The 22,734-nt window shown below is 42.7% G+C and overlaps 1 protein-coding gene across 1 annotated transcript in view; it reads right to left on the reverse strand.

The window, feature by feature from the left end:
• Positions 1–22,734, reverse strand: part of NBEAL1 (neurobeachin like 1) — a 502,828-nt gene that overhangs the window by 185,471 nt on the left and 294,623 nt on the right. The window contains 5 exon segments of the mRNA XM_030208867.1: positions 3,765–3,821; positions 3,824–3,912; positions 9,797–9,923; positions 16,082–16,206; positions 18,732–18,889. Coding sequence (XP_030064727.1) covers positions 3,765–3,821; positions 3,824–3,912; positions 9,797–9,923; positions 16,082–16,206; positions 18,732–18,889 — 556 coding nt within the window.

Raw genomic sequence — 22,734 nt, forward strand, 5'->3', positions numbered from 1 at the left:
AGTATTGCACAAATTGTCATACACACATTACATCTCCACCAAAAGTGGTATAAATATGTGCATATATTCTTTGTTCTATGCCTGGACACATGTATTTTATAAATTATGTATACACATCACAACGCTACTGATCATATTACATCCCCCATGAATACTTACATACTATCTCCTAATTAGCCATAAAATTTTATGAGTCATTTTCCATATATAAACAAAAGTTACATGCAGAAAGGAGGCAATTCATAATAAGAATATAAAAATAGCCATTCACAGTCAAACCAATGGTCTATCTAGCCCAATCTAGGTCACAAGTGCCTGGCAGAAACCCAAATAGTAGCAACATTCCATGCTACCAATCCCAAGGCAAGTAATGGGCTTCCCCCATGTCTATCTCAATAGCAGACTACAATAGGACACCTAGAATTAGGTGTTCAGAAGGTGCACCTCGACTAGTATAACCAGGTATCACAGTACCTAACATTTAGGCATGATCACTTATGCCAGCGGGGGCCCATGCAACTTACAGTGTTATATTAATACAGGGCAAGCCTTAGCAACTGCAGGGCCTTGTGTGGACCAGTTTGGTTATCCCCCTCCCCCACCCAAGGCTTAAGATTTCAAATAAGATGTAAGACCTGCCCAAGTGCAGTGGGAGGAACACAGAGCATCAGTGCTGAGAAGCAGAATTACTAAGGGGGAAGGAGAGAGGAAATGATGGAGAGGGAGATGGAGATGAAAAGGGAAACAAAGCCTTAACTTTTGGTCAGCAGCCAGTTGCATAGCTGTCTCAGGTTAATGCAGGACCCTATGTGGCTGCTCCTGTTGCCCCTGCTTAAGGCAGGCCCTGCATTCATAAGTAGGAAACCTGCCCACCCTATGTATGCAACCCCTTGCAAATATGCACCAAGTGGGTATTTGCAGAACAGCACTTAGGCAGCAAACTAGCATTTATGCATGTAATGCATACATAATGTTAGCATCTAGGTTATAGAATTGCCCTGAAAATATTTTATCAATTACTCGCCCCCTTCCCATGTCCTAAATACATAGGGGCTGATTTCAAAGGTCTGTATAGTTTCATCACCTATATGGATAGTGATTATTATCCATGTAATTGTGGGCTGGCTTAGGGGCAGGGCAGAGACAACTCTAAAAATTATCCAGATGGCAGTGATATGCAACCACTTTCCAGATAAGTTATCCATTTAGTCTAGGACTATTTAGCAGCAGGGAAGGCTCAATGATATCGAATGCTCTAAGCCAGTGCTTATTAATTTTTGGGCTGTGACCACATGATCACTGCCAAATAAATACAGCGTGACCCCTCCCCAGCAGTGCAGAATAACGATTGCACCTATGGGGAGCCCACCTAGGTCACAAACTCAAACACAGGTTTTGTGACCCCCATTTGGGGTCCCCAATCCACAGTATGGGAAGAGCTGTTCTAAGTGATTCTTTGGCTGTATCACTCCCCCCCCCAACCAACTGGCACAGCTTCTCATCTTATCTCCCCTCTCCCTTCTCAATGCCACTCTCTACCTCTTCCCAGGCCAGCCTGAAGATTAAAAGAAGGAAGTCTAACTCAGAGGGGATAGGCAAAGTGGTGTTTCAGCACAGGTCTGTACTTACTGGGCCTGCACAGTGCTGATGGCTGTTTAATTTTCAGGCTGGAGGGGTGAGGGCGAAGCAACAAGAAAGAAGCAGGCCTAGCGGAGAGAAGTGGGAGAAGGCTCTTCCTGCTGTTGCCCAAATTCTGACACCCTAGGGCGGATGCCTAGCTCATTTAGTGGCTTTTGGGGGGGGGGCCCTATTCTGCAGACATCAACTAAACAAATGAAAGGTTGAAAGTATGTACTAACAAGTCATTGTACTGAATATGTACACAGCACATTAGCACAGCAGCCACATAGGTGCATATATGCTAAAATTTCAACTTAGTGCTATTTTGTAAATACGCTCATATCTTAGAGGTAGGCAAAGACATAAGTGGAGTCTAGGTGCAGCATAAGTAGAGTCACACCTTAACATTTGTAACTTATAGAATACTACGAGTTATGTGCATATCACTGGACATAGGCACCCACACTTATGCCAGCTCTATGACCACACACAAATTGTAGATGCATATCTTCACTGTTATTTCTTAGACAAGGTTACCAGGCGCTCAGCTATACCCCTATAGTGATGATATGGTCACCACACTATACATACATACAGTGCTGTTACTCACATATATAATAGTGCTGAATATACAAATTAAGTTGAAATACAACATTTAACTTAATCTGGGGGTTGTGCTGGCTGAATATCAATGCTAGATTTTGAATAATTTATTGTAAAGAAAGGTATAGACTGGTTGTCAGAGCATCAGGCATATATGCTTAACCTCCCTACTGAATAATCTTAGAAACAGATTGTGAACATATAATATGGAAACTGCTTGGTTGTACCACAGAAAGGTGGTATATCAAGTCCTTGACCCTTTACCATTTCGAGACAGCAAGTAAGGTGATGGTTAAAAGCATTGGAGCAGTCATGAGTTAACCGGGGAAAGGGGGGGCTATGGCCCCTCCAGTTTGTAGTGAGGATCACCCAGTCAGTAGCACTGACCCAGGACAGCAACAGGAAAACTTGAAGCGGTTGTCAATATTTCACAATACCTTCTACCCACTCATGTTAACCTTGGGCCCACCAAAAAAACCACGTTCTGATGTCAGTGGGTAAACAGGCTCTATAATTGAGGCATCTTTTATGGCTCTGTATAGGCTATGTATAATGTAATCTATCTTAGGCTCGTTACAGAATATCAAGTTTTTATAATAAATATATATAAAATCCTCCAATATCTTGTTTCTTTTTGGCTAAATATATTTACATTTTTATTTTTCATTTACATTTTTATATTTCTAGCACTGCCTTAACACTGGAAGGTTTTCCAAGAGGACAGACAGTACGTGGCACATGTGTTTCTGGATATTGCTGGAGGTAAGCAGCACTCCCTGTGTTCCAACAGCATGAGGTTCCTTTCCCATGCTTGCAGGTTTAGCTATAAACATCCCTTACTCCATCAAGAGAATGATGAGTCAAAGATTATCACTTACCTATTTAGCAACATAATGAAAAGCTTGAACACCTAGCACTCAAATTAGACAGTAAATGAGGCACAGCACATTAACATTAACCTGTATCAGTCTCATACAAATTTTGGTTTGATTTACTAAGGAACACGAGGAAAGCTTCATTGCTAGTAGCAAGGAAAAAACAAAAGGATAATTTCTGAAAAAACAGCTAATCTCACTTTCTGTTTATTGCCACAGTGCACATTCAGTACCCATTTACAAAGCAAGATTATCACGTATCTCAGTTCCTTTCGTATTATAAGTTCAGCACAGATTGCCACATCTGACAGGTTTTAATCCCTTTTTGTTTCAAATTCTTTTTTATTTTCCTTTCCTCACATCTTTTAATGTGAATTCAAAGCATACAATAATATTCTTTTACCAGAACTCAACTGATGCTCTAAGAAATTACATTTGAAATAAGACACTGACTGCTGAACTAGAGCCACCCCAAGTCGGAATCATGTCCTGTGCAACAGATTCCCTAGCATTGCTGCCCCATCCACTGTGCTGCAGTCACTGCAGGGGAGTCAATGGATGGGGAACAATTTTTGCTCTCTTATCACCCTTGTGCCTCTGTGATCACAGTACTAGTTGCAGAGCCATTGGGACTGACCTGACAGGGGAGTATGAAAGATGGCTCACCTTCTTCTTTTTCAATGCTACCATCATAGAAGTAGATATGCTGAGTGGTGATCTCAGCTTCCCAGAGATTACATCCATTATGGTGATGAGTTCACAGTCTACAGAGAGTAACAATTTTTCCTTCTGACTTGGCTCCTCCTTTTCATTCCTGTAAACCAAAATACCCATAATCCCACAGGTTTTAGATACAAGCTTCAAGAGGATTAGGCATTAAGGAATGTTTTTGTGTGTTTCAATATAAAACACAAAAAAAATGATATCTAGCATACAAAGTCCTTACAGATCTGGTGACTATAACTGGCTACTGATTTTACTTAATACCTAGCTAGATTTTGTAGTAGCTGGTCTCAAAAAACCATGCCCTGCTTGGTCCCACATAGTGATAAAAAACTGGATAAATTTAATTTTATACTTGCTCCTGGTTATGTGGCTAGATGTAGGCTGCCACTCTGTTGATAGGGCCATATATCCAGTGGTTACTACATAACATGGGTCATTAGTATGTTTCATCTTTGACCCAAAATTGATCATAGAGGAAATGCATAAAAATGCATTTTACGCTTATTCAGCATGGAAATATTGAATACCGTATATGCTTTACAGTACCTGAGGATAATTTTGTAAACTATGTTTGCATTTATATGGCCTCTTATAAAATACAGATCAGCATAAAAAGTAAGTGCATTAGAAGGTGGCACATACTGATAGGCATGTACTGGATCGGAGTTTGGATGGAGCATGGGCAGTGTTTGCAGGTACACCTACTATAATAAACACACCTCCAACGTTCTGAAGCTGACTCCGTGGGCTTCGGTGAAGGTTCATAACATCGTAACATTCAATGAAGGGTTCGTAACACTGTAACATTTCGTAAGTCTGTCACATCTCTCTATGCTCCGCCCTCACGTCAAAACGTGATGACGTCGAGGGTGGAACAGTGAGAGTGAAGGCACCGGTGCACAGTTACGACGTCAAGGGAAAGTAGCACATGGAACTGTATGGGAAGAAGGGAGGAGAGTCAGAAGAAGGGGTCATTTTCAGTGAGTGAAGGCAACGGTGCCACAGTGACAGGCAACGGTACGCGACGTCAACAACCTATCAGAGGGACTGTATGGGACGAAGGAGAGCCTCAGGCAACAGTACGCAACGTCAGGGACCAATCCAAAAGGGACGTGTATGGGAAGAAGGGAGGAGCATCAGGAGAAGGGGTCATTTTCAGTGATTGAAGGCAACGGTGCACAGTTGCCAGGCAATGGTTACGCGACGTCGATGGATCTATCAGAGGAACTGTATGAGAAGGAGGAGCCTCAGGCAATGGTACGCGACACCCAGGGGACAATTCAGAGAGACGTGTATAGGAAGAAGGGAGGAGAGTAAGAAGAAGGGGTCATTTTCAGTGATTGAAGGCAACAGTGCACAGTTGCCAGGCACGGTATGCGACGTCGATGGACCTATCAAGAGGGAACTGTATGGGAAGAAGGGAGGAGCCTCAGGCAATGGTACGCGACGTCCAGGGACCAATCAGTGGGACGTATATGGGAAGAAGGGAGGAGCATCAGGAGAAGGGGTCATGTTCTCTGAGTGAAGTCAACGGTTGCAAAGCACATTTATCTTAACACTTCCATTTAAAACATTAATGGCAGAAAGTCATCACCTTGCTAGCGTCCGTTTCATTTCTTTGAGAAACAGGCCTTTTTTTACTAGTCTTTAATAGAAGGCAATCGAAACTGGGGTTTTCACAGTTTTGGCTGAAACCAAATGTGCAGCTGAAATCCACAGCACCCTAATTTTAGCCATAACCAAAGCTGAAACTGGGAGGCACATCCTCTCCCCCACCACCAAAAGTGGGCTGCTTATTTATATTTATAAAAAGCACCTAAGTGGGTATCTACTTACCCTCCTAATTGGGCACCCTCCTAAGAAATTACCCTCTTGAGGATAGGAGTTTCCTTCCTCTGGAATAAGGTCAAGAAAGAGGATTTTGAGAAGGGAAATGAAGGGGACAATGGCTTAGTTAGCCAGATGGGGGGTGGGAAAATACTAATATTATAATTTTTTTACTTTTATAAAACACTAGTAAAGAAGGCCCGTTTATGGAGCAAATGAAACGAGCACTAGCAAGGTTTTCCTCCCAACGCCCCCCTTCTCCCTCCCCCTTCGCCATTCTGACGCCATTACTCCGCCCCTCAGTGTGTGACGCCATTGCTCCGCCCTTGACGTCATCACGTTTGACGCGAGGGCGGGGCCCCGAGAGACTTGACGATTTTGGTGGCTTCACCACTACAAACCCTTCGAACCCCGTCTTGAAGGAAGTGACACTGACGTCAGTGTCTTCAGAACGTTGAGGGTTGTAGTTTTTATTATATAAGATTTTTTACCAAGTAATGGACTAAATATACATCATCTCTCTGGAAGGATCAGTAATGACTCAGATTCTGTTGATTATAGAAAGCACAGATATTAAAAAGCAATTAAGTGGCAATATCAACTAATTAATTTAGAAGTTTACTTTGTCCAGCATGAACAAGTTTGGCTAACTGGCTAAAAGCTGCCAATAAGAATAATCAGTTAACAGCAAACTTAGTGCTCTTAGCCATGTGAAGCTGTATTTAGGAAGACAAATCTAACCAGTTAGAGATGAATTCTGTGCAAACAGGCTAAATTTGAAATCTCGCCATGGCGCACTCTCCAATCCCTTTTTCTGCCCAGCTAAATCTATGTATAAAGTGATTTTGTATAGTCAGAGATAAGCCGCCAAGGAAGGGTGAAAGGAATTTTTTATTAGTTAAAATATGTTGTAAAAGCTGAATGCAACCAGGTAAATCTTTTGAATATTGATCTCTAACAGTCCTTTTATCAAGCTCTTTTCCCACAGACACACATAGATAAGCACCTATGTTGGGTATTATTAGGAAAGGTATAGAAAACAGGTGTGAGGATGTTATAGCCGTTATATCGCTCCATGGTGCGACCGCACCTTGAGTATTGTGTTCAATTCTGGTCGCCGCATCTTAAGAAAGATATAGTGGAATTGGAAAAGGTGCAGCGAAGGGCGACTAAAATGATAGCGGGGATGGGACAACTTCCCTATGAAGAAAGACTAAGGAGGCTAGGGCTTTTCAGCTTGGAGAAGAGACGGGTGAGGGGAGACATGATAGAGGTATATAAAATAATGAGTGGAGTGGAACAGGTGGATGCGAAGCGTCTGTTCACGCTTTCCAAAAATACTAGGACTAGGGGGCATGCGATGAAACTACAGTGTAGTAAATTTAAAACAAATCGGAAAAAATGTTTCTTCACCCAACGCATAATTAAACTCTGGAATTCGTTGCCGGAGAACGTGGTGAAGGCGGTTAGCTTGGCAGAGTTTAAAAAGAAGTTAGACAGTTTCCTAAAAGACAAGTCCATAAACTGCTACTAAATGGAAAAATCCACAATTCCGGGAATAACATGTATAGAATGTTTGTACGTTTGGGAAGCTTGCCAGGTGCCCTTGGCCTGGATTGGCCGCTGTCGTGGATAGGATGCTGGGCTCATAAGTACATAAGTAATGCCATACTGGGAAAAGACCAAGAGTCCATCGAGCCCAGCATCTTGTCCACGACAGCGGCCAATCCAGGCCAAGGGCACCTGGCAAGCTTCCCAAACGTACAAACATTCTATACATGTTATTCCTGGGATTTTGGATTTTTCCAAGTCCGTTTAGTAGCGGTTTATGGACTTTTTCGTAATCCCGCTTGGCCTTCTTTATCTGTGCCTTGCATTTGCTTTGACACTCCTTATGCTGCTTTTTGTTATTTTCAGACGGTCCTTCTTCCATTTTCTGAAGGCGTTTCTTTTAGCCCTAATAGCTTCCTTCACCTCACTTTTCAACCAGGCCGGCTGTCTTTTGGAGTTCCGTCTTTCTTTTCTAATTCGCGGAATATGTATGGCCTGGGCCTCCAGGATGGTATTTTAAACAGCGTCCACGCCTGTTGTACAGTTTTTACTCTCTCAGTTGCCCCCCCTAAGTTTTTTTTTACCGTTCTTCTCATTTTGTCATAGTCTCCTTTTTTTAAAGTTAAACGCTAACGTATTTGACTTTCTGTGTACAGTTACTTCAAGGTCGATATCAAAACTGATCATATTATGGTCACTGTTATCAAGCGGCCCCAGTACCATAACGTCCCTCACCAGATCACGCGCTCCACTAAGGACCAAGTCTAGAATTTTTCCTTCTCTCATTGGCTCCTGCACCAGTTGCTCCATAAAGCTGTCTTTGATTTCATCAAGGAATTGTATCTCTGTAGCGTGTCCCGATGTTACATTTACCCAGTCTATATTTGGATAATTGAAGTCACCCATTATTATCACATTGCCCATTTTGTTCGCGTCTCTGATTTCTTTTATCATTTCTGTGTCTACCTGCTCATCCTGGCGAGGCGGACGGTAGTACACTCCTATCACCGTTTTTTTTCCCTTTTATACATGGAATTTCAACCCACAATGATTCAAAGGTGTGATTTGTGTCCTGCTGAATTTGTAATCTATCTGAGTCAAGGCTCTCGTTAATATACAATGCAACCCCTCCACCAGTCCGGTCCACCCTATCACTACGATATACTTTGTACCCCGGTATGACAGTGTCCCACTGGTTATCCTCCTTCCACCAGGTCTCAGTAATGCCTATTATATCCAATTTTCGTTTAGTGCAATATATTCCAACTCTCCCATCTTATTTCTTAGACTCCTAGCATTTGCATATAGACATTTCAGAGTATGTTTGTTGTTCTTATTTGCATGATGCTTAGTACCTGACACTATTGATTTGACATCTTTTGTCTGATCTTTAGTTGTATTTAAGGGCACCTGGTCTACCATGGTCTGTTGTGCAACCTCACTATCCAGAAATCCTATCTTCCCTGTTTGTGAGGTATCTTTGCAAGATACCTTTTCCCGAACCATGTGCTTTTGAGCGACTGTTGGCCTTCCCCCCATTTCTAGTTTAAAAGCTGCTCTATCTCCTTTTTAAATGCCGATGCCAGCAGCCTGGTCCCACCCTGGTTAAGGTGGAGCCCATCCTTTCGGAATAGGCTCCCCCTTCCCCAGAATGTTGCCCAGTTCCTAACAAATCTAAAACCCTCCTCCCTGCACCATCGTCTCATCCACGCATTGAGACTCTGGAGCTCTGCCTGTCTCTTGGGCCCTGCACGTGGAACAGGTAGCATTTTCTGAAATGCTACCCTAGAGGATCTGGATTTGAGCTTTCTACCTAAGAGCCTAAATTTGGCTTCCAGAACCTCTCTCCCACATTTTCCTATGTCATTGGTACCTACATGTATCAAGACAGCGAACTCCTCCCCAGCACTATCTAAAATCCTATCTAGGTGACGCGTGAGGTCCGTCACCTTCGCACCAGGCAGGCAAGTCACCAGGCGATCCTCACATCCACCAGCCACCCAGCTATCTATATGCCTAATGATCGAATCACCAACTACAACAGCTGTCCTAACCTTTCCCTCCCGGGCAGCACTTGGAGACATATCCTCGGTGCGAGAGGATAGTACATCCCCTGGTGGGCAGGTCCTGGCTACAGGAGTACTTCCTACTTCACCAGGGTGATGCTCTCCTTCTAGGAGACCTCCCTCCTCCAAGGTAGCACAAGGGCTACTAGACTGGAGGTGGGACTTCTCTACAACATCCCTGTAGGTCTCCTCTATGTACCTCTCTGTCTCCCTCAGCTCCACCAAGTCTGCTACTCTAGCCTCAAGAGAACGGACCCTTGGTCTTTTCCCAGTGTGGCATTACTTATGTACCTTAATGAATCAAGCCCTAAAGTTAGGCTCAGGGTTTAATTTTTTTTAGCCATGGTTAGGAGGATAATGTGGATACATTTTGGTGAAAATTCTGAATCTTTATTTCTTGCCCTATGGGATTTTTTTCAACAAAGACTCCACACAAGTTGTTTTTCGGCTTGTCACAAAAGAGAGTTTTTTTTTAAATTCTCATTCTCACTAGGGTAAATGACCTCGTTTTCCATTTATCTTACATACATGCTTGCAGCAGATGCTGGTTCCTCTTCTGGCAGTTCAAATGCATCATCTTCCATGTCACTAATCTTCACCTGCTTTGTCACCTCTAGAAGTAGTGATTCACTTGATGGATCTGAATGTTGTATCCCTGTAAAGATTTTTTTTTTTAATTATGATTCCTTACAATGTTGCACAAACACAGTATGGTGGCTGTGTTTTGATAGTTTGTGGCATATATGTTCCCCGCTCCCTAGCACAATGATTACAGAGCTGATCACCCACACACTTTTGAATTTGGTTAGTTTTCTAGAACAAGGATCTCAGTAATATCAGCCACCAAATGTATTTGGAGTAGGTAGAAAAATGCACCACTTAAAGTGGAGTAAGTCTCTTAAAAATATAGTTTAATAATGAAGTCTACTCATTTTTAACAGTAAATATAAAATGGTTGAGGAAGATCAAAACAGATTCTAACAAGATGTCAAAAAGAAGCCCTAAATCAAGTTATTACTGCAGTAAGCAATTTTGTGAAAGAATATCTTACCTCTACATGTTTATACTGACATAACTAGAGCCTCATTTTCAAAGCACTTAGACTTACAAAGTTCCACAGGTTACTATGTAACTTTATAAGTCTAAGTGCTTTGACACTAAGCTACAAAGTAATAAATTTAAAACAAATCCGAGAAAATATTTCTTTACTCAATGTGTAATTAAACTCTAGAATTCATTGCCAGAGAATGTGGTAAAAGCAGTGAGCTTAACAGGGTTTTAAAAAAGGTTTGGCTAGCTTCCTAAAAGAAAAGTTCATAAGCCATTATTAATATGGCTCTACACTAGCACCCTCCTCCTACCGATTGGGTCACAACCACCTCTAGGCTAGTCTCCCGCTCTCAAATTATCCCCAGTGATTTCTAGGTTACTGGAGGCCACACTCCCAGTGGTCCCACAGTTCCCAGAAAGCACCCACAGACCCATCACACAAACCACCAGGAGTCTTTATCAGTATAGACAAGCAGAGTCAACAAACTGAAAATGTTTATTGTCAGAACTTGAACTGTGGACAAAAAATGTGCAATCAGCAAACAATAACAGGTAACTGAAATATGGATAAATTATAACACTAACTAAACATTTGTTTACCTTCTATAAAGTTCCTGGGAAGATCGGGATATATAACTGTTCATTAAGCATCAGTAAAGTGATCCGTCTCTCTTTTCTCCCTGGCTAAGACTGAACTCAAAGCCAGTAACTGCTAGTTAGGTTCAAACTCCAGGCCAATCAGAGCCCAGAATACATTTCAAAAATATACTACATCCTGCATCCTGTTTGTGTTAAACTAAAGAAAAGAGCATTTATTTCTCTGTAACAGCTTTACAGCATAGAAACATCACCTGCTGGCCAAATAGGAGAAATACACTTCAGGATATAATTAAAGTAGGAAAATATCCAATACATTTTACATGCATAAAACACACTATTTCTTCACATTGCTCCTTTATTGGAAGCCTGATTCCCTAGTCGTATGCCTTTAGGCTACCATTAGGAAGCTGAGGCAGACAATTTGAAACAGGGAGCCACTGGAGAAGGAGTGACTGGCTATCGCTATCTCCCCCACCCCTACTTTCCACTGGCAAAACCCACATTGAGAAAGAGAGCCTGGAAGGTGGAGAGCAAGCTTGTTGCCATCATGGACTGGCCCTTGCTGTAACAGTGAAAAAAAGAGTTTACTATGGGATCTAACTTTCATGAACTGACAGCTGCATATTCTGGTCCAAACAATAGCATTGACATCATTGTGGTTTACATTACTGACTGTAACATAACACAACAGTTTAAAGTGGGTAATGGTAACATCAAGAGCCAGAACAATCCTCTGGGAGGACAGTTAAAAAAGAGTAACAATTAAAATTATGGTTAAAAATCTAGATACAGCAAAGGTTGAGGAAGAGATAAAAATAAGACACAAGTAAAGGGAAGAACAAGCTTTTGCACAAGTCAAACAGAAGCAACAACAGCAAAGGAGACAACAAAGTCCCAAATCAAGCGGTGTGGTACAGAAATTTATTGGTGGACAACAAAGACTCAACACAAGTTGTTTTTCGGCCACAAAGCCTGAATCAGGAGTCTGTACCAACACTTTTAAATTGATTAAAAGCGATATAGAGATTAATGTCAAACTGCACAGAAAATACAGTGGAAATATTCTTCCAGATCATGCACTGAACGTGTGAATTTCTGCCATTTGTGTAGTGTTGTAAGGCAGCTCCAATGAACTGGCAGTGCATAGTTTGGACTGAGCAGAGGCAGAATTGGAATGTATGCATAGTATTTTACAAAATACATGTGTACATGCATATAGAACACATACACAAATACATTTACACCTTCTGAGGAGCCAGTGTAAATTTGTTTGAAAGAATTTCTGTGTTGCTGGGAGTCACTGTAGGAGCCTATTTTATAACGGCACATTGGTACCCTTGTTGCTAGAACAAAGTTAGGTTAAAAATAGCTTGTGCTGTTTCATTGGTAGGTCAAGGTGTTACATTCAAGAACAGCTGGTATTTCACTGTGCCCAAAGCTTACAATCTAAGAGCTTTATTTATTAACCTACACTCAGGGCCAGTGTTAGACATGCCCCCTCTCCCAATCGCCATCCATCATTACTACCACACATAAATGAATTCTTCACACATAAAACACAGACACAACTTTATCAAATAAAGAAAAAAGGATCACAAATTAGAAATATGAACACCACAACTGAACTGGGAACCCCAAAAAATTAAACTGCAACACTGGAGAAATAAAAACAGAAATGCAATTCATTTGTACTGAACACAATCAGTAGCATAACCATAAAATGGGGGGGGGGGGGGGGGGGGGTATGGGCTTAGGCCCCCAAAATTAACATCTCCCTCGCTGTGGCTGGTGGGGATCCCCAAACCTCATCAGCTGATGGCCACCTCCTCCCCTCCTTAGGTCCAGTGACCAGAACTCTTCAAGCTCTGCAGCCAGCAGAAGTATTTCAGAGCTGCTATCATCCTCCTCTTCCTCCACCCCCCCCACCCAACGGGCACCTGCTTGGCTTTCACACATACATGAAAACCGAACATGCGTGGGGGTGGTGGGAGGTGGCAGCGGGAACAAGGAGATACTGCCACCAGATGCAGAACTTGTAGATTTCTGGCTGCTGGACTGGAGGAAGTCTTTAGTTGGTGGGGCTTGGGAATTCCTGCCAGCTCAAACCCCTTCCCCTGCCAGCTCAAACCCCCTCCCTTCCCCCCAAATCAGCCATCTGGCTATACCACTGAATGCAATACAAAAACCAACTGTGATGCACATATCCTAAAGCTAACATATTCCAGTTAATAAATTCAACATAAAAACACTTTTGTCTACCTTTGTTGTCTGGATATTTTGCTTTTACATCATCTTGGTCCCAGTTTCTCTTTTCTGCTTTCTTGTCTGTCTTCTGCTAATTCTCTTTCCAGTGTCTGATGTCCATTTTTATTTTTTCCTCTCTTCTATTGTTCCATTCTCTCACTACACCTGTCTCTAACATATTGATTTTTCCCCTTTCATCTATTTCCTCATTTTTTTTTCTTTTCTGCCTCTGTCCACTCAAATTTCACCCTCTCACGCCCTCTCCTTCTAATTTTCAGTTACCTATTAATTTTTCATCTCTTCTCAATCCCTAGCTCTCCCATTTCCCATCTCACTCCTTTCACAGCCTCCTATTTCCTTCCATCTACTGCCCATTACCACGTCTCTACCTTTGTACTTATTATTCCTCTCTCAATCATCGTCTTGCCACCCCCCTTTTGAACCCTCCCACATCTTTCCACCATTTCTAGAATTTCTTCTCCCTCTTTCCACTCTTGTTGCCCAACCCCTGTCTTAATGCTGTGTCCCTTTCTCTTCACCCCTTAGTTTTTTCCTGTCCCACCTCTCTTCCATCCTGTCCCCCCATGGGTCCATCTCTCCTCCTCTATCCTCACCCCCATGGTCCACCATTATGCCCTCTCTTTCCTGTTCATCTTCTTCCCTCCCCCCTTGATGTGGCATCTCTTTCCTCCTTCAACTGTTCAGCAACTCTCCCTCCCTTCCACCTCAGACCCATTTCTCCCTCTCTCTTCCCTCCCACCCATCCCCAGGTCCAACTTCATTCTCTTTCTTCCAGACTGCCCTCCTATCCAGAATCTACTCCTTCCTCCCTACCACCTCTAGGTCTACCATCTCTCCTTTTTATTTTATTTTTATTTTTGTTACATTTGTACCCCGCGCTTTTTCCCACTCATGGCAGGCTCAATGCGGCAGGCAATGGAGGGTTAAGTGACTTGCCCAGAGTCACAAGGAGCTGCCTGTGCCAGGAATTGAACTCAGTTCCTCAGTTCCCCAGGACCAAAGTCCACCACCCTAACCACTAGGCCACTCCTCCACTTTTCTGTTCCTAACTGCGCTCCCATCCAATGTATCTCTGTCCCTCCCTTGGCACCACCCCCAGGGCCACCATTTCTCCCTTTCCCTTCCATCCAGTATCTCTACCCCCCCAGGTCCAACTTCTCTCCATTTCTCTTCCCTTCCTCCCATTGTCCACCATCTGCCTCCCTCTTTTCTGTTTCTGGGCCCATCATTTCTATCCTTTTACCTCCCACCCTTGGTCCAGCATTTCCCTCTCTCTTTGAAAACCCTCCCCACCTGGTATACTTCACAAATAGCTGCTACAGGAGGCCCTCCCGTGAGTTGTTATGTCTTCCTTTTCTCTTCACCCCTGTCCAGTTTCTCCCTCACCTTCCTGGTCTAACTTTAAAATGCATTTTGCATGGCGAGCCACATGGACTAGATTTGTGAACACTCTAAATCCGGCGTTGCAGAAGACACTACTTAAAAAGCACTAAATAGTTTATAATTTGGAGAGTTGTAATGATTGTATGAAGGGAGGGGGAGGGTATATACAGGATATTAGAATTGTACTGTTGATACTTATAGCATAAACCCATGTTTAATACAAGATGTGCCTTATGGAGATATTGCCAAAGGGGGGGAGGGGTAGAAGGGGGGGAGGGGATAGCATAGGTTTTTTTTTTTTTTTCGTACACATACAGTGTTTTTTGAACTGGTTCTCATATTATAGCTAAAGCAAAGTTAATGTTAAGGAATGCAATAGTCATATAGCGCATAGGCGGTTATAGACATAGGATAGGTTGGGAGGTGGAGGGGCAACTCCCTGAGAAGGAAAATGCATTTTAAAGTTAGACCGGGAAGGTAAAGGAGATGCCAGACAGGGGTGGAAAGAAGACATGCCAGCTCGTAGCTGATTAACCCTGTTTGCCCTCTCCCTCGTCTACACTAATGTATTGGTATGTATGATTATGATTAATGTGAGTTATATTAAATAACACAGCTTAAATTGCAATAACACATTCTAATGCTTTAACACAGGTTGGTAATTCTAGTTCTAAGTTTGTACCTAAGTCAATGGAGGGTAAAGTCATAAGGAGCATCAGCAGGATTTGAATCCTGACTTCCCTGGATCTCAGCTTGCAGCCTTCACTGCTCAGCTGCTTGTCTACTGTAAGAGGCTATGGTTTAATTTTTTTTATTTGGATTTAAGCTCAAACCTGTTTCGGTAGTAGCTCAAGGTGAGTTACGTTCAGGTACACTAGGTATTTCCCTGTCCAAGTTTGTAGCTGAAGCAATGGAGGGTTAAGTGACTTGCTCAATCACAAGGAGCTGCCGTGGGATTTCAACAAGGCAACCTTGGTTGTCAGCCCAGTGCTCTCTCTACACTCCAACTGTATGTATGGATGTGTGAAAGCATTTACGCATTCGAACTAAAAACACCAGGAGGCAATAGGCTTCATGATCTAGGACAGGAGGAAAACGGAGCAGGAGATAATATTTGGGGAAGGTAGTAGATAGATGATAAACTATACTAACAAAATAGGAAATACATACTGTAATAAATACAGCACCCATGGCTCTATTTTGTATTATTCTACTCCTAATAGTTGTCTTATGATACTGAATTAAAATGTCCAGTGAAAACATATTAGCCAAAACAGCCTAAGTCAATTAAAGAAGCCTTAACTTTGGTTTTAAAAAGCAAGAACTGCATGAACAGTTTTACAGATAAATTCATCACATAGCTCATTTGATTAAAATAACACATTTCAGCACTCAACACATCAGGGTTTGCAAGGCATTAGCACCCCTCATACTGCATTAGCATCTCCTTAGATAAAGATTATGATCTTTACATTTAGGAATAAACACTAATACTGAAGTAGCTTTAACACTTACCTAAATTATCCCTCAATGCACTAGCATCCATATGGGAGTCAAAGTTGTAATTCTGCACTAGTTTAAGCCTCATTCGAGAATAGTTTTCAACACTGGAAAGTTTCCAATGATTGGCGTTTTCTTTCCTAAAAAGGGCCAAGAAAGAAAAGTAATATCAAAAAAAGAAAAAGGTAACTAAATCTAAATAACTAATAACTACAACTGAATTCAGAGCTTTATACGCCGAGATCATCTTAGCTACACTTTGAACAAGCTAAAAAAGTAAAATGGATTTTAAAAAATACTTACATGAAAACTATTGACCAATGTGGATAAAACAGATATCCGTGATCAGCAAAGCATAAAAATTTAGTATATTTTATTTTGCTCAAACATGCAGAACGAATGCAAAAATAAGTTGCTCTGACAATTACTGGACAAAACAGTGCTCTGGGTAAGGATTACTGTTACTGGCCCCCATCTTCCATGTAAGGCTTGCAGAATCACAAACCAATTTAGAATAGTTATGTGAGGTCCACTTGCCTTGGTACCCAGAGCAACTGGTTTTCTTGTCTATCCCTTACAATGATCCTGACCCTGATCATCTTAAATTATGCTCCCACGTGAATTAAAGCTATAATATAAGAACTTTAAACTAGATCAGCACTTCCCAAACCTGTCCTGGAGGACCACCAGCCAGTGAAACTTTCAGGATATTCTATATAATAATTTGCACCACCAACATTCTACGTCTGGATGCCTGGGTTCGTAACATCCATTCCCATTCATTGCCCCGCCCTCGCATCAAAACGTAATGACGTCAGAGGATGAAACAATGAGGGGGAAGGGAATGCTGGAGGCGAGATGATGTCAGGAGGAGAGAATCGCAGGACATCGAGGGGAGGGAGGAAGGGGAGGGCAGGGCAGAGGAGAATTGATGGATATGGTTGGGATGGGAGAACAGTCATAGGCACCCCGTATAAGAGGCTTGGGGAGGCTTAGCCCAACCATGACCTTCCCCCGGCTGCTGCCCCCACCCCCCAAACGCAGGGCTGCCTGGTGCAGCAGCGCTGCAGCCAGGCAGCTCTCAGACGGTCCCTCTGCTCCTTCCCGCCCTCAGCTCCCCGATCGACAGCCCTCCTCTCCGTTTCTCCCCCCCTTGCGCGTGTTTAACCCTTTTACTTTCAGGCACAGTGACGGCAGTGAAGAGGACAACACAACGGGCTCCCCTCCAGCTTCTCCCTTCCCTCACACAGTGTCCCGCCTTCTGCGATGATGCATTTCCTGTTTCTGCGAGGGCAGGACACTGTGTGAGGGAAGAGAGAAGCTGTGTTGTCCTCTTCACTGCCGTCGCTGCGCCTGAAAGTAAAAGGGTTAAACGTGCGGGGGGGGGAGGGGGGAAGGAACAGAGAGGAGGGCTTTCAGGGAGCTGAGGGAGGGCAGGGAGAATCGCTGGACAAGGGTGGGAGGGCAGGGGGAGAGAACAGATGGCTAGAATTGGAGAGGAGGGCAGGGCAGGGGGAGAACAGATCGCTGGACATGGATGGATGGAGGGCAGGGGAGAGAGAAGAATTGCTGGACATGGATGGATGGAAGGAGCAGGGAAGAGCAAATTTGCTGGATATGGATGGATGGAGGGGGCAGGGGAGAGAGAAAATTTGCTGGATATGGGTGGATGGAGGAGAGGGCAGGGGAGAGATTTCCTGGATATGGATGGAGGGCAGGGGAGAGAGGAGAATTACTAAACATGGATGGATGAATGGAGGGGGAAGGGGAGAGAGGAAATTTGCTGGATATGGGTGGATGGAGGAGAGGGCAGGGGAGAATGGAGAGTTGCTGGACGTGGATGGGAGGGAAGTCAGGAAGGAGATACACATGGATGGAGGGGAGGGAAGAGAGGAAAATGCTGGACATGGATTGAGGGGAGGGAAGAGAGGAAAAATGCTGGACAAGGATGGAGTCTGCATACTCTTTATCTTTTAAAAAATACTATAAATAAAAATCACAAAAAAAAGGAAGATTAAAAAAAAAAAAGATAAAACAATCCGTACCTCATACCCCTGGAGTACATTACTCATACACCCTTCTCAATTATTACTTATCATGACAGAATATTTCTCCTAACGGTTCCCTTAAAAACATAATCGCCATTACATGATAACCTTGCTAGCGCCCGTTTCATTTGTGTGAGAAGCGGGCCTTTTTTTACTAGTATGTAATAAATATGCATGAGATAGAGTTGCAAGCACATCAAGATATTTTTCATTTACATTCATGGTTGTCAACCTGAAAATGTGATTGACTGGGTGTCCTCCAGGATAGGTTTGGGAGCTATATATTAGACTTGAATATTAACATTCTGATACCTTACAAGCAATCCATTTGCAATCTATCAATCAATTTGTGATCAATTAGATTTTTGAGGTGTAACAGATATTTAAATAATATTCTGTCCAGCATTCAGAATGATACCTGGTTAATTCGTCTTTCATTAGCACAGATGCCTAGTCACACCAATTGTAAATCAGTCTCACTGCATATGTAGAAACTGACCAATTCAACTGAACTAAAGTTGTTTATTCACATGAAAAATAAATTAGTACTTTAAACAGGTAGAACTAAACTACAGAACTGAGTTATCTGATTATTAGTTTAATGTAATGCTTATAACCTGTTAGCCCAGGGACCTCGTTCACAAGTCAGGTAGCGCTGGGCTGCTTTCCACTGCCTGAGAGTTGCTGTGTTCTGGCTGTTCAGCTGCTTTAGCATGCTATTGTAACGAAGGTTCTCTTGGCGTGCTCTTTGCTTAAATGGATCCACAAAGAACTCCTAAAATAAAATCACAAAAACTATTAAGGGATTTTGTTTGTTCTAGATGTTTACAAATAAACTATATCACTGGCTCGACAGTAAATAATCACAGATTGAAATACAAAATTGAAATTTCCTTAATCAGCACCATTAGTCCATAAATCATGGGAGAATCCAAATCAAAGAAAAATTTAATTACAAACCTGAAAAAATGTGGTGGTATACAATATTGCAGTAAATAACTACACTCCTAAGTTGGTAAAAGAGAACTAAGGGCCTCTTATCAAGCCACGCTAGTGGTTCCTGCGCAACAATGCCAACGGAGCCCATTCAAAAGTGAATGGGCTTTGTTGGAATTGTCGCACCGAGGACCTCTAGTGCAGCTTGATAAAGAGGCCCTAAATGCAGCAGCAGTAGGAAGCGGAACTTGAACCTCAGATAGCCATGTCTTAATAAATGTTGAGGAAACAAAAATTGACATATCTAACCCCTTAATACTAACATTTATAGGGGAAATATTTTTACTGTATTTATTTAATGAATTTATTAACTGACTTTATGAAGGGATTCACCCAAGGCGGTGTACAGTAGGCACAGTTTAACATAAAACTTACAATTTTGTTAACAGCATAACAATAGTAAAAAATGAACACATATAAACATAAGTCAATAAACTTGAAAACAGCAAATTAAAATCTAGTAACGGGATTTCCAAATATGAAAACTACTCTATCTGCAAGACACCCAGTTTCAAGTTGAGGAACTGCATTCTCCTTGTCCTTTTAACAACATCTGGGAAGATCTGAACTTGTAAGCTCATAAACAGAGATTCCTTCACCCTAAAAAAACCATTCATATAAACTAGTCTCTATCAGGGTCCAAGGCAGAACTTATTAACAAAATAGATGTGGAGACTTGTCCAGAGTTTGTCCCCTCCAAGAATGCAGTCAATTCAAGCTACTCAGAGCCAACTGAGCTGGTTGCCCCAAATCCTTCAGTTCCTTCCTCTTAGCCTAAAACAAAGGTTAAATTAGGTCTTACCTGCTAATTTATTTTCCTGGAGACCCTCCAGATGCTTGGGTTCTCTCTCGCCAACAGGTGAAGACTGAAAATTAACTATGTAGCCCTCTGACTAACCAGTATTTCACATAACAATGCAGCAAGAATGACTACCACTCCGTAAGAACTAAACTATCTACAGATAAAATGATCAAATACAGGCATCATCGACGTTTTTTTTTGGCCTTTGTTTATAGAAACTTCTGTCTCTTATATCTAAGCTCATCAACAGCTGAAATAATTACAGTACATAGACAGAGAAATTAGAAGGTTACAACCTAATTTAACCTTCCTTATAATAAGACCATAAGATATACCATACTGGGTCGACCAATGGTCCATCTAGCCTAGTGTCCTGCTTCCAGAAGTGGCCAATCCAGGTCACAAGTACCTGGCAGAAATACAATTAGTAGCACCATTCCATACTACCAATCCCAGGGCGAACAGTGGCTTCCCCCATGTCCATCTCAATAACAGACTATGGACTTTTCCTCTAGGAACCTGTCCAAACCTTTTTTAAACCCAGATACTCTAACTGCCATTACCACATCCTCTGGCAACAAGTTCCAGAGCTTAACTAATTTTTGAGTGAAAAAATATTTCCTCCTATTTGTTTTTAAAATATTTCCATGCAATTTTATTGAGTGTCCCCTGGTCTTTGCACACTTGGAATGAGTGAAAAATTGATTCACCTCACTCAGGAATTTGTAGACCTCAATCATAATCTCCCCTCAGCCGTCTCTTTTCCAAGCTGAAGAGCCCTAAACTATTTAGCCTTTCCTCATATAGGAGGAGTTCCATCCCCTTTATCATTTTGGTCACTCTTCTTTGTACCTTTTCTAATTCTGCTATATCTTTTTTTGAGATACGGTTACCAGAATTGAACACAATACTCAAGGTGGGGTCACACCATGGAGCAATTCAGAAGCATTATAATATTTTTGGTCTTATTCTGCATCCCTCTCCTAATAATTCCTAGCATCCTGTTGATTTTTTTTGGCTGCTGCTAGACACCTTTAGCTCTGATTGCCTAGGTTGCATACTGGGCAGAAGATTTTAGCATATTGTCTACAATAGCACCTAGGTCTTTTTCTTGAGTGCTGAATCCTAAAGTAGACTCTAGCAACCATGAATCGGATTATTCTTCCCAGTGTGCATCACTCTGTATTTGTCTATATTAAATTTCATCTGCCATTTGGATGCCCAGTCTTCCAGTTTCCTAAGGTCTTCCTGCAAAGTTTCAAAATCCACATGAATTCTGACAACTTTGAAGAGTTTCATTTCATCTGCAAATTAGGGTTGCTCACTGTTTAAAAACTTTTATCGCATGATCTAATCGAATAAAGTGTCCCCCTCACATTTTCACCTGTATAGTGCAAAAATAGACTGCAGATGTAAATTATTTACTAAACTGAAAATAAAATCATTTCTCTTACCTTTGATGTCCAGTGTTTTATTTTTCTAATCATCTTATTCCCTGTCTCTGGTTTCTGTTCCTGTCTGTGCTCTGAACTTTATTTTCAGAGCCTCCTCTCTGCTCACTATTTCTTTGGCTCTCCTCCTCTCTTCTTCCCCTATAACATTTTTCACACTTAACTTTCTGCCTTTTTTCTTCCTACTTATGTCTTGTTTCTAACCCTTCCCTTTCCTTCATCCATGGGTACCATCTCCTCCTCTCCTTTTGTCTCTCCTCCCCTCCGTGGGCACCATCTCCTCTGGTATCTCCACCCCTCCTACCCGTGGGCACCATCTCCTCTCTTCCCCTTCCTCTCTAGGGGCACCATCTCATCCATCTCTCTTCCCTTTCTCTCTATGGGCACCATCTCTCTTCTCTCCTCTTCCCCCTTCATGGGCAGCACCTGATCTAATTTCTTCCCTTCCTCTCCTCGGGAGCTCCTGCAGATTGTTTTCTCCAGCTGCCCTGCATTCTCTCCTAAGCCCCCCCCCCCTCCAGACAGCTTTTCCTTTTCTTTCCTACCATCCCGTGACTCTCCTCAGACTCTTCCTCCCTCCTGCATATTTTTCTCTTCTACCACTGTCCTCCTCACCCCAATGCTCCTGCAACGTGTTTTCTCCTGTCTGCCCGCCCATCCGTCCGCCGCACACCAGCAGCCTTTTCTCTGCTGCCACCATGCTCTCTGGCATCTCATCCCATCCTCACCCCTTCTGCACGTGGCACTCCAAACTTACCTTGTACACATGGCGGAAATTAACCACATGCTGCTCCGCTCCTCTCTGGTAACCGGAGCCCTCCCTCTCTAGCATCTGATTCCTGCGGCAGGAAACAGGAAGTTTCATCAGAGAAGAGAGGGACGCTGGAGAGGGAGGGCTCCAGTTACACAAAGGAGTACAGCAGTGTGTGCTTAATGCTGCCGTGTGTACAAGGCAAGTTTGGAGGGTGGCGGTCAGGCGGGATGAGATACCAGAGAGCAGGGTGGCAAGAGAGAAGAGGCTGCCGGTGTACATAGCTCCCTTACCTTGTGTGCTGAGCCCCCCAAATCCCCCCCAAAACCCACTACCCACAACTGTACACCACTACCATAGCCCTAAGGGTGAAGGGGGGGCACCTAGATGTGGGTACAGTAAGTTTGTGGTGGGTTTGGAGGGCTTACATTTACCACAAGTGTAGGGGGGGGGGTGGGCTTGGGTCCGCCTGCCTGAACTGCTCTGCACCCACTAAAACTGCTCCAGGGACCTGCATACTGCTGTGATGGACCTGAGTATGACATTTGAGGCTGGCAAAAAATATTTTTAAAAGATGTTTTTTTAGCGTGGGAGAGGGTTAGTGACCACTGGGTGGAGTG

Source organism: Microcaecilia unicolor, chromosome 7 (genome assembly GCF_901765095.1).
Source record: "Microcaecilia unicolor chromosome 7, aMicUni1.1, whole genome shotgun sequence".
In the NCBI taxonomy this organism is placed as follows: domain Eukaryota; kingdom Metazoa; phylum Chordata; class Amphibia; order Gymnophiona; family Siphonopidae; genus Microcaecilia; species Microcaecilia unicolor.